Raw genomic sequence first — 13,396 nt, forward strand, 5'->3', positions numbered from 1 at the left:
TTTGTCTAAAGTGGAAATATTACGCTCTAAATTAAAAAACAGAAAAGAGAGTTAATATCATCAAGAAAAATGCAATTTTCTCTAAGCACTACACCTACATTCATGAAAATTAATGTTCAAGTTGTTTCAACCTGCCTGAACAACTTTCAATTAATAAATAAAGTTGATTTCATTTGTCTAGAGTGGAAATATTACGCTCTAAATTAAAACACAAAAAAGAGAGTTAATATCATCAAGAAAAATGCAATTTTCTCTAAGCACTACATCTACATTCATGAAAATTAATATTCAAATGGTTTCAACCTGCCTGAACAACTTTCAATTAATAAATAAAGTTGATTTCATTTGTCTAAAGTGGAAATATTACGCTCTAAATTAAAAAACAGAAAAGAGAGTTAATATCATCAAGAAATGCAATTTTCTCTAAGCACTATACCTATATTCATGAAAATTAATATTCAAGTGGTTTCAACATGCCTGAACAACTTTTAATTAATAAATGAAGTTGATTTCATTTGGCCAAAGTGGAGATTATAGTATATTTGGAAAAAGAAGTTTAATTTAAAAAAATTTTATATAAAAAATAAATGTAATATAAAAATTAAGAACTGAGATGATAAAAATTTGAAAATGACCTGACATAAATTTTTAATTAATTTTTTCATTAATTATAAATTCAAGTAGTTTAAAAATAAAAATAGTAAGAAAAAATATTTTTTATGAAATATCACATTATTTTCTAAAAGAAATACACTTAAATACACTTATAAATTTAATTAGTGATTATGTAATATCCAAATATTTAATCTTACAAATAGAAAAAAATGTAAAAAAATTTATAAAAAAAGAAAAATTTTTGAAAAAAATTTTCGTTTAACACTTTTTTATTTTGATTATCACAAGATCTACATGATCATCTACACGTTTCAATTTTTTTAACGAAAAAGAAATATATTTGAATCTATTTTTATTGAAAATCAATAAAGATCAACAAAATCAAATACAAATATAAAACTTATTGTTTGATGCCTCAAGTTAATATGTAGCGAAAGTGGCACAAAAATGAATATTTTGTAATTTTATTCTAATGATATCAAAAAAGCAATATTGCAATAACAACGTCTATAGCTATATAGCTATTGCAATTGCAATTGCAATAGCAATAGCAATAGCAATAGCAATAGCAATTGCAATTAGCAATATATATAGCTATATAAAATTGAATCAAAAAAGTTCACATTGAGCATTTCCGAAATTATGAAAAAATGCATGTAGATCGTATGACAAACTACAAATTAAGCGAAAAAGTGAATAAATTTGGAAGATGATCGTCAGAAATTTATCATCCAAAAGCATACTATCGCTAAATATAAGTTATGACTCATGAAAAAGCTTGCTGTGAGTGAATATCAACGATTTTTACGGCGGAATTATACTATTATTATTTCAAATATATTAAGCATGCTTATACAATTATTCAAAATTAAAAAAATCTCAAAATATTGTTATTCATCAAATGACAAAAATATTTTTACGGCCGATGAACAAAATCGTGTATTAATAATGTAAAGTGAATTGATTACTTCAAAAGAATAAATCGAAAAGGATATTATATTTAGAATTCATTCGCAATTAGCTTTGGCCACCATAATTATTTTTCAATTCTTACTAAGCCATGTTATTGTTCAGTCGATTAGGAATAAAAATATTGTTCAGTTAGTAGCATCAATTTCTATTGGTCACCGCAGTATTCCTAATGACCGAAATCACCAAACCGAAAACCTTTTTTCATTCTTTTTCAGTTTTTAAACCGAAATTTTTTTAGATACACTTTCTTTTTTGTAGGACGCCGGATTAGACTTTATCATGACTAGGTAAAGTGGAGTGTTATTTTTTTTTAATTTATTTTTAAGAAACGTTTTCTAACATTTCTATTTTCTTTTATTATAGGGACACCAGCTTCTTGGAGTTGAAAGGGTTACCGTATAGTTGAATGGTAAACTATTACTTATTTATTTATTAAGGCAAGCATGCGCTCCCGCTCTTACAGTGTAGCTAGCGCCTCCTGTATGGTGATGGACTACGCTTCCGCTACAATCGTGGGACTAGCCTCCTGACACGGTGCTCTAAGGTAATGATGTTATTCAATTTCAACATTATAACATAATAATCATTATTCATTCATATTCTTGAATATTGTTTATCCAAACAAGTATTTTAGAAATCCCAATGCCAAGTCTGATATCTACTTTTAGGAGTCTACATTTATTTATTTCGCATTGATAAAACTTGTATTTTTAAATAGGCTTTTAATCCATTTATTTAACTAGTTAGGCCATTAGCACCAGTTGGCGCAGCTGTGCCAAATATAAACTTTAATAATAGTAAATAAAATTTATTTACGTTTTCTTTTTCACTTAAATTTTAATGATTAACCACTTCTAGATGTTCATCTACTTCAAGATTATCATCTAGTCCATTTATTTTGAGTTTGAATAACAACGACTTTAATTTGAATGACATCCTTTGATGACTTTAAATATTCCCATGAATTCCGGAATTTACTTACTAAAAGAACAAATATATTAATATCAACTTCCTGTTAATGAAAAAAGCGGAAGTGTTCATGTGGCAATGTTTGTGTTGTATCTGAGGTGAATTTCATTGGTGTTTGTTCGTTGATCATCTAACTCAAAGTATTTCATTGATCTTGTATAACCGGTGCGGACCTTGGCATTTATGGAAAGTTTTAGCGCGTTATAGCACCGAAAAATTTTTTGTGATCATTTCACTTAAAGTATTATTGACTTTACTGTTAATTTATCACATGGCATTTACGTGAATGTTTGTAAGCTGTAATACAGTTATTCATAAATGAAACTTTGAACTTAAAAAAGACGACTTTCGCTCTTTTTTTTTAAAACTTTTATTAAAAATAATGTCACAACTTCAAGTAGATAGTTTGAACGAAATCTTTAGATATTTGGAAAGTGACAAATTTACTTTACGTTCATGCATGTTAGTTAATCATCTCTGGTGTAAAATTTCCATGAAATTTTTTTGGAGAAATGTATACAATTATAATATTTCGAATGTTAATACCTTAATTTCTTGTCTTCCAAACGAGTCAAAAAAAATTTTATATGAGAGTGGAATTAACATTTCAAACCAAACTTCAGAATATAACTATGCAAAATTTTGTAAAGTTTTATCAATGGACCGTGTTCATTACATGGTTAATAATCTTCTTGAAACACAACAATTTACTCTAAAAATACTAGTAATGCAGGAATTATTGAAAATGTTTGAGAAACAGGTCTCTTTAGATTGTTTAACTGTTTATTATTATGATTTTACCCCGAAAAATTGGTTAAAAAATCTCTCAGAATTACATTGTTACTCAAATCTTTCATCCGAATTTTTTTACCAACTATCACAAATATGTCATAATATATCATTATTAGACATAAGAATTGGAAATTATATTTCAAATGGATTGGCGAAATTAATTTCTGTTCAGAAAAATTTAAAATATTTTAGTATGAAACAAGATGACGATAATGATATTCCTTCGTTAATAACAGAACTTCCAAATAGCTTAATCAAGTTAAATCTTTATGGAAGCAATTGTATTCCATTGTCATTTATTTCTAAATTCTCAAATTTACAAGAGTTGGAATTATCATACAGTTATCAAGAAGATTTTATAGGTTTTGAAGAACTTCAACACATTTTTTTTCCACAATTGCAAATTTTAAAAATTAGGCGAGCATTTCCAAGAGATGAGTTATTAAAAATCTTCTTAGAAAATAATGGAAAAAATTTAAAAGAATTTTACTTGGGAGATTTTGGTGGTATTAGTGATAAGTCATTAAATTTAGCCATTGCAAGGACCTGTCCAAATCTTAAAAAACTCTCCACTGGATTTAGTTATGAATTAATAACATTACAAATTGTTTTTGATGGTTGTCAATATTTAGAAAGTATTAGAATTTGGTATGAAAAAAAGGCATTGGAAGCAATTGCAAAATATTCACATAATATTGATGAATTAATACTATATCATCATTCATTTAAAGCACGATTTGAACTACTTCCAAAAGAACTAGAATCTTTTTTCATAGATTGGAAAAATCGTGTACCGCAAAAATCACTTTCGTTGATTATTGTTACTTGTAGTACGCGTAGCTTAGAAAAAAATGATGAAAATATGAAAATAATTGAAAAATATAGAAAATTAGGTATTATTAAAAAATTTAAAGTTACAGATTTTAATGATGATGATTTATATCTCGATTTGAATCACTTCCGAAAGAACTAGAATCTTTTTCATAGATTGGAAAATCATGTATCGCAAAAATCACTTACGCGTAGCTTAGAAAAAAATGATGAAAATATGAATAAAAAATTTGAAGTTACAGGTTTTAATGATGATGAGTTTGAATTAAAATAATATTATATTTGTCTTTTAATATTAGGTCTTTTATATAAAAATTTGAATCAAATAAATCTAAATTGAATTTCTAACAAATGTTGAGTTTAATTTACTGCTTATTAGATTTTTGTTTGTTTTGAAATTAATTCTATATTACTCATTATGTTTCACCAATCCCAACCGCTTAAAGATAAAAAAATGATCACTCATAAAATATCACGCCTCTAACCCAGTATCGAGAGATAAATCTAACAACAACACTGGAACTCGGAACAATCTCCGAGAGCATTGGAAAAGAATGCAATATTAACCAGTTCATAAATGGCTAGTAAATGTTCTGAACACGAGTGATCTCAATACCTAATTTATAATAAATGGGATAAAAAAATTCGGGAAAAAAGAAAAATAAAATAATATATGCTGAAAAATCTGGAAAGAAAACTATATATAAATAAAAAACTAAATCACGTGATTATTGATGTAGCGTGTCATAATCTTTATATATCCTGCATCCACAACTCGAGATCTTTTAGATTTACTTTCACAATCCCTACGAAGGATTTTGATTAGGAAAACTAACAACCACTCAATTCTTACTTTTTTATCTTAATTCAAAGCAATAATAGTAGTAGCTGGTTTCGATACGAAATCTCGAAATCATTTGAACAAAATCTCAACAATTCAATATCTTGGCAAGTCAAAATCCTGACAAGTCAAAATCCCGACAAAATTATAACACATTTAAACTAAATATTACATATTGCAACAAATTATTTTTTAGAACACACATCACAAAATTGTCGATATAATGACTTGTCAAGAGTTTGGATTGTCGAGATTTAATTATTCCAGACTGACAGTACTTATGTCTGACAACAGCTTGAAAAATATGACGACTGACAGGTTAAGTGACGAGGAAATAACACAGGTAAAGAGGCGGTCTTAATACTAGTTTTAACAATTATAACTAGTTTTATCGTCATTTTCAGAAATATGTGTAATCCCAAGCTACACGATGATCACTTACCGTAGCATATAGTAGTATAGTACCCCCGGTTACTATTCAAGAAAGTCCGCTTATATTGAATAGTACCTGGGGGGATACTATAGGAGGAGGGCATAAATTTTGATTAGTACTGGGGTATTTTTCAAAAATACCCGAATGTGAATTTGAATAATACCCCGGTATTATTTGAAGGGGTACTATTACAAGGGGGTACTGTATGCAGCGCTATACGGTAGATTTTTGCAAAAAAAAATTTTCTCGAATATAAAACTTAAAACTTTTACACTTTACTAAGACAAAACATGATTTTTTTTCCATATGAACATACTGCTCTATATAAAGCTTTGACATAAGTTTTATAATATATGAAATGTTCTTTTGCCGCGAAATTTGCTAATATTTACGAGATTTTTTTGCGATTTTTTTGCGATTTTATAGTGTTAAAACTTTACGAATATATTACAAGACAGTAGGTTGTTATAATAATACGCAATTTTTTCCTTTCCATATAAATATATTACTTTATACAAGACTCTAATATAAATTTTATGATATATAGATAGTTATTTTATCACGAAACTCACAGTACTTTGTTGAGATTCTTATAATTCTTGCTTACTGAAGTATATTGCATGATTTATTTTTTCTGAAACATTTTTCTGAAAATTCAGAACTATTATAGACTATCCTGGTTCTTATTGTGATTTAATTTCGTTTTAAATTTTACTTATTAATCATCTTTTAAAATATTTAGCATTAACATGGTAGACTTTAAGTAATGATATAAGATGGTGTATCATTTACCATCAACTTGATGGATTTTCAGCAATAGAAACTGCTCTTAGTCTTTACATTGGCGTTTCTACTGTGTATGAGATCAGAAGAATTTATGATCATTGGGATTGTGTGTAATTCATCCATTTAAAGGTCGTCAAGGAAGAAGAAAAACTGAATCTTGTTGTTTTAAATGTATTTATTTGATTTATTATTATTGTAAAATTACTTTATTGATTAAACATTTGATATTACAGATTTTAGATTCACTTGTAAAAGATAAGAAAAGTTTGTTGCATTGTTGGTTTAATAGTTTTATTATAGTATTATAGTAAAGGCACTTTTGACATGTATATAACAGGTTCCTATTTAATATTATACATTTATACTAGGTTTCTGGTTTTTCAACTTCGCAATTACTCATTGTAATATTTTTTGTAACTACTTTTATTGTTTTTTGTACGCGAAGGTGCGATAATTAATTATTAATAGTTAGCATGTGAAAGCTGGATAAATATTATTGGATAATTTTAATTGTTACACAAAATTTCGAGTTTCGAATTTTGCACGTGAACTACTTTTACAAAATAGCATATTTCTGAAAACGGCGACAAACAAATTCTATGCAATTATTGTAGTAAACAATCTACACGTCTTTTGATTAAATATTTGAAAGTCCAAGTTTAAGATCATATAATTTAAAAGTTCAGTATATTGAAAAGAAATATTATGATAATAAAGTGAAGTCCATTAAAAAAAATGACTTATGACATATATCAAATATTTAGTAATTAAAGATGATAAAAAAATTTGTTAAGATTCAACTCTAGAAATAGTGAATTCAAAGTGCGAATAAGGTTTAGAAGAAACGAAATTTCTCTTTTTAATGTGAGATCCTTCAGTTATTTGAAAAACAAAATTTCTAATAAGAATACTTAGTATTACTTTAAATTCAACTAAAGCTAATTTATTTCCAATGCAACTTCTTGCGCCAGCACTGAAAGGTAAAAAATTTAAATTTGATACATTTTCAGTTAAAGTAGAGTCCAGCCATCTTTTTGGATCAAATTCAGTAGCTGTTGGACCCCAAATTTCAGGTGATTTATGAAGTCCACTAATTGAAATCATTATTATAGTATTCTATTATTAAATAACGAGAATAAATGTTTAATTAATAATTCAAATTTTTTAATAAAACATAAAATGATAAATATACCTTTGGAATTAAATAATTCCCAAAAACTTTGTCTTTAATATTAGTTCGCCTAATCATGACAGCTAAATTAAAAATTACAAAGTTAATAATCTGACTTTATAGATTTTTAATATATTAATGATATACCTGGAGAGTGTAATCTTAAAGTTTCTTTAACTACGCAATTTAAAAATTCCAAAGAATTAATTTCATCAAATGTAGGATTGAAATTTGATTTATCAGGAAAAGCTTTAACTAACTCTTCACGTAATAAGTCTTGCACATGTGCCTTTGCAGAAACCTTTGGTTTTTACAAAATATGTTAGCGATATTTTTAAAATATACCAGACATATGATATTCCTATTTATGTTATCTCTGTTTTAACTATATGCTGACAATATGTTGAACATATAATATAAAAATCTTATTTTTATATAGTAACTATATGTTAGAGACATGGTAAAATATTATTTTGAATGTTAAATTTATATGGTTATTATATGCCAAATATGTGTCAGAGATGTGATAAAAATATTATTTGAAATATTAATTTTATATAGCCATCATATGGTAAATATGTATCAATAATATAATAGAAATTCAATTTTATATAACAATCATATATTGAAAATATATCGAAGACAGAGTAATAATAATAAAATAATATAATAGCCATGTTTCAAAAATAATAAAATAATATAATGATTGTATGATAAAAATTTCGATTTAAATTAAAATTTCCTCCAATAAATTCATGTACGACTTGATTTTTGAAAGAATTCTCTAGTGTAATATAATAATATAATGTTAGCAATATAGTTGTCTAGCTGATTAAACTGCAGTATAATAAAAACTATTTAAAACATAACTTCAATTAGCCTCATCATGCTTGGTGCTACATGTACTTTTATATTCGTGAATAAAGTGAATTTGAGACGTGATCAATAAAATTGATTGGAAAGATTCAAAACTAACGTGATTCTTCCAGCTTCTGAATATTATAAAGTGGACATCTTGATATAAAATCAACATAGTTCGTCACCTGAAATTAAATAAAAAATAGTGTAAAATTTGACCATTGTTTGCTTTATAGCATATGCGACACCTTTAAATTCTTCATTTAGATCTACAATATCGCCAATATGAAGTTTTAATCGTACAGGTTCTTGATTGTCTTTAATAACCATGTATGAAATTGAACTATAAAATTCTATGTTTTGTTCAATATTGCTGCACTTTAATTTAAATAATCTGCATAAGCTCTATAGAGATTTCGATAAAATGGATGATTATCAGCCAACTTTCTTGATACGTCTTTACACTTAACTTTTTTGGCACTCCATTGATCTTTAATAGCCACCTCTATTTCCAGAAAGAATCAGCAAAACCTAAAAGAGAAAAACCAAAGAATAAACTGTTAATAAGTTGTTAAAATAAAATTATTAAGAAAAAAAATTAAAATTACTTACCAAAATTTCATATCCAAAGATTTGAGAGAACGCCTTAAAAAACATAAAATGAACAGTTAGAAACCATTTGTTAAAAGGCGAAAAAAATTTTGAAAAGTGAAAACATATACTTACCAAAATCCAATATCTTAAGAAATCCGAAAAACTGTCTAAAAAAAAAAAGAAATGTATTAGAAACTGTTCGTTGAAAGATGGAAAAGTTAAATAAAAAAATAGTCAAAAACTTACCAGAATGTAACCTCTAAAAAAACCTGAAAGAACCATCTAAAAAAAAGAAAAAACGAACAGTTAGTAACTATTTATTAAACTAAAAAAGAAAAAAATAAAAATTTTACTTGCCGAATTCCCACGTCCAAAGAGACTCAAAGAATTACCTAAAAAAAAAGAACTAAAACTGTTAATAATAGTTCGTTAAAATATTAAAAAAAAAGAATGAAAAATATATTTACCGAAATCTGGTTTCTTAAAAAATAAGTTTTGCAAAAATTGCGAAACTTTCTATATTCAGAAAAAAAAATGGAACCTACAAAGAAATGAGAAAAGTTAGTAACTTTTCTCAAAAAAAAAAGTAAAAATTTGTTCGTAAAAACTTACTATATCAAAATCGAACCCAAAAAGGAAAAAGCTTATTTTTAGTTTAAATAAATAACTGCGGCTGTGGCTGCGGTTATATTAATATTGTATCACATGATTCATGTGATATATAATTTTATATAAAATAGTATAAATAGGAGGCTTCCCCGAAATAAAATTTTTTTTTTATATTTTTAATGATATTTATATGTGCTCATATATATACACACATATATATATCTAATATAAATAATATAAATAATGATATGTATTCGTCAGAGAATACATTATCAGTTATACTAAATATAATATCAAGTCTATTAAGAAGCTTAATAACGTTGCCTTGAGACTTTCATTAGATTAGAATGAATAAACCATATACTTTAATTAATTAACTCATTTTATTCTTTATGGACTCTGTATAATATTATATATTTAATACATTTTAAATGTTTATTTTACATATTCTTTACAATTATATCTTATACACTTTTAGATTGAACAATTATATTTTATTATTCTTTAAATCATTTCATCTCTTTTTTAAAAAAAGTATTTAAAGCTAATCTTTGACGAGATTAGACAGGAACCACTAGAGTAAGAAGCTTAAAGTTTTTGGATTTCCGATGAATATTTGCTCTTTAGATGGATCTAGATGCGTAAAATTTGGTTGATAATTGATATATTGATGATCATATGGCTGTAATTTTTCCGGGATTGTCTGTACAAGTCTGAAGTGTGAACTGTTATCTCAATTGATAACATGTGATTATAAACAAAATGAAAGTATTTTATTTTTTTTTTATTTTAATTTGATGAATGTTTACTAATTGCTCATTTAATTTTTTTCTTTTTAGGGATTCTTTGAAGTACCTTAACTATACTTATACTTTTTATTAGTGGTGCAAACAGTCTGGGTTTATTAGTATAACAGATTTGAGGTTAAAGGTCATAAGCTATCCCACCAGCTGGCAAAGTGTATGAAATTTCTTTAATTCACAAAGAAAGCCTTGCTAAAGTCATCTTTAGTGTAGGTCTAGTAATACATTGCCTTAATTGAGCGTGGCTACGAAGTTTATGATTCTTAAGTAAGCTCCAACTATATATATATATCAAAATATCTTATGTTTAATTACACAATTTATTGACTACCATTTAAATTTAACATGTGTATAAAAGTCACAATTTGTTATTATACATTTTTGCTATATATCAATAAATTAACAACTATTACTTTTTAACATTAGGTAAATTTGAACACAATTTTATTTCAGATAATATTTTCGTTAATGGATTAATAAAAAAAATTGTTGTATTAACATTCTTATTGCCGAGTTGAAGTGAAAGGACAAAAAGGATAAAATCTATAATTTAAATTTTTTTTTAAAAAAAAATATAATTGTATTATTTAAAATTAAAAAAAATTAAGGTTTCATAGTACTGCCTTCATATAGCCAATATAGGACAGCCGAGACGAAAAAAAATGCCACTAGCGATCGACCTTATAGTCATATGATAGTCACATGCTAGAAGCGTTGTTATTCATATATCAACAACATATTCAAAATATATTATTCGTATTTTTACTTCAAATTGGTTTTTCTGAAACATAAAAATAAAAATATATTATTCGTATATCAACAACAGCATTCAAAATATGTTATTCATATAACAACAGCATATTTGAAATATATTAACAATGTATTCAAAATATTCACTATATCATTAGTTTGAGTACATATTTTAACATACTTTGAAAATATTGTAAAATTATTTTATTCATATTACAAAATTATTTACTACATTAGTTTAAATTTCAACATATATTAAAAATATTATAACATTATTTTATTAATATTACAAACATATTACGTATATTAAAATATGTAGAACATATATATACCATCTGTTAATAACATGTAGTGATTATGTCTAACATATTTTGTGAAAATCAGAGGTTTCTGCAAAGTGGATGTTGTGAAAGTAAATATAAAGCCCAATTAGTTGAAATATTTGTTGTTTCATGTCCCGCTAATAAGAATGTCATAATCTAAAATATACAAATAATAAATAATATATGCTCATTAAAATTGATAAATATTATGATAACACAATTTTCACGCATTTGTTTAATCACCTGATACTTTAATTCTTCGTCGGTCAATTTTTCTTCAATAGGTAATGTTTTATTAAGTTTAATTAACACAGATAACAAATCATCTTTTAATTCTCCAATTTCGGCTTCTTTATATTTTCTTTTAACCAAATTCTTCGATTCGCGTTCTATAACCGCACATCATTGATAAAACTTTTATTTATTTCAATTGGAATACTTCTAATAAATGGAAAGTAATATGATAATCTACTATATATAATATGTAATATAGTTGGTGGGGAAATAAGAGTTTTGTAAGCATCTGCTAATTCATTCGGAGATTTTAATGAATTAAATTCGTAATTAAATCCTAAAAAATAAACGTAGAATTGTAAAAAACGCGTATAGAATATCAACATAAAATTTCATTTTATTTTTCTCACCAACTAAGCCAATGATATCTAAAGTAGCTTGTGAAATATAAGGTGTAAGTATAATGTTAGATTCTCCTAAATTTATTTTATCTTCAATTACACTTATTAACTTAGAAGACATTTGAGTAATTGTTGGAAGCATTTTCTAAATTGAAATAATATAAGATACAGTCAAACCTTTATATAACGATATGTCAGGACATATATGAAATTTTTTAGGAAATATCGTTATATCAAAGTTATACCGATATTTATATGTCCTCACATATAGTGGGAAAATAAAATTTTATCGGTATATTAAGTTTTTAATAGTATATCGGTATATCGAATATCGGTATATCGAGGTTAGACTGTATTAACTTTAGTTCAAGATTAAATTTTCATCAAAATGAAATATATTTAATTACCTTAATATTGCTATGAGTGAAAGCTGGATTCATCATTTTTCTTTGTCTCTTATGATCTTCACCTTCTGAAAGTGCAAGACCTCTACCGATAAATGCAACAGCATCTGATATTATATTCATAGGTTTAACATAATCATAAGTATTATTTATTAAAACATCTTGAACTATTGTTATATCTGTGATTAAAAGAGCTGGTTGATTAAACATTTCATAATATTTTACTATATTTCCATATTTTTTTGTCAATTAACTTGATTTCTTTTTTTTTGTAAATTTCAGCTTCTCTTTAGGTTTTGGTAACTTTTCAGTGTTATCTTTCTTTTTTACCGCTTGGGATTATAGAGAAAATTTCTAGCTCTCTCTACATCTTTATATTTTTGTATATCGAAGTTAGAGTTCTTAATATAATCAAGTATATATCGATCATTGAACGATAATAAAATACGATTTAATAATATTTACTGTAGGTACCATATTAACTTTTCATTGTTTTGCCTATTTTATAGTTTTATATTAGTATCATAATTACAAAATTTTTATATTAACAATTTTTATACGAATAAATAAATAAGGGCATTGCTAAATCTCATCGCAGGTGATTTTCACCGCACCAGCATTAACAAATATTAATGGGCGGAGTTTCATGACATTTTTAATTCTGCCCAAAATTCTACCCTAATTCTGGTAAGGTGACAATCACCAGCGGTGATATTTAGCAATACTCAATAAATAAATATACGTTGTTTGCGAAAAACACGGTCGATTATTATTATTTTTATTTTTAATGAAAAGTTATCGTTATTGCAAATTTTCTTAAAGGCATCAATATTGAATTATACATATCATATTGTATTACACATTGAAGGTAAATTATATAACGTCTGTCTAACCTACAAGATTATAATTTAAGACTACCGTCATATAAGTAAGAAAAAGCACGACAACCAGAGTATTAAATCAACCATTGAGGAGGCCATTCTTTTCCGATACCTAGCACTTCCTTTAAA

The 13,396-nt window shown here is 25.9% G+C and overlaps 3 protein-coding genes across 3 annotated transcripts; 1 reads left to right on the forward strand and 2 right to left on the reverse strand.

Moving 5' to 3' along the window:
• Window positions 1-2,899: 2,899 nt before the first annotated feature.
• On the forward strand, window positions 2,900-4,513 carry OCT59_007555 (uncharacterized protein). The gene has a single exon (XM_066149471.1). It carries the CDS (start codon window positions 2,939-2,941, stop codon window positions 4,319-4,321), a length of 1,383 nt encoding a protein of 460 aa, XP_065998763.1. The 5' UTR covers window positions 2,900-2,938; the 3' UTR covers window positions 4,322-4,513.
• A 2,515-nt stretch (window positions 4,514-7,028) lies between these two features.
• OCT59_007556 (uncharacterized protein) lies at window positions 7,029-8,598 on the reverse strand (the record flags this gene model as incomplete). The annotated part of the gene is made up of 4 exons (XM_066149480.1): window positions 7,029-7,355; window positions 7,432-7,493; window positions 7,558-7,711; window positions 8,488-8,598. The coding sequence occupies 4 exons, from the start codon at window positions 8,596-8,598 to the stop codon at window positions 7,029-7,031; spliced, it is 654 nt and encodes a 217-aa protein (XP_065998764.1).
• A 2,806-nt stretch (window positions 8,599-11,404) lies between these two features.
• OCT59_007557 (uncharacterized protein) lies at window positions 11,405-12,596 on the reverse strand (the record flags this gene model as incomplete). Its single annotated transcript, XM_066149488.1, has 5 exons — window positions 11,405-11,503; window positions 11,591-11,736; window positions 11,820-11,918; window positions 11,992-12,127; window positions 12,390-12,596. 5 exons carry the CDS (start codon window positions 12,594-12,596, stop codon window positions 11,405-11,407), a joined length of 687 nt encoding a protein of 228 aa, XP_065998765.1.
• Window positions 12,597-13,396: the final 800 nt, after the last annotated feature.

Source organism: Rhizophagus irregularis, chromosome 15, assembly GCF_026210795.1.
Source record: "Rhizophagus irregularis chromosome 15, complete sequence".
Taxonomy (NCBI): Eukaryota; Fungi; Glomeromycota; class Glomeromycetes; order Glomerales; family Glomeraceae; genus Rhizophagus; species Rhizophagus irregularis.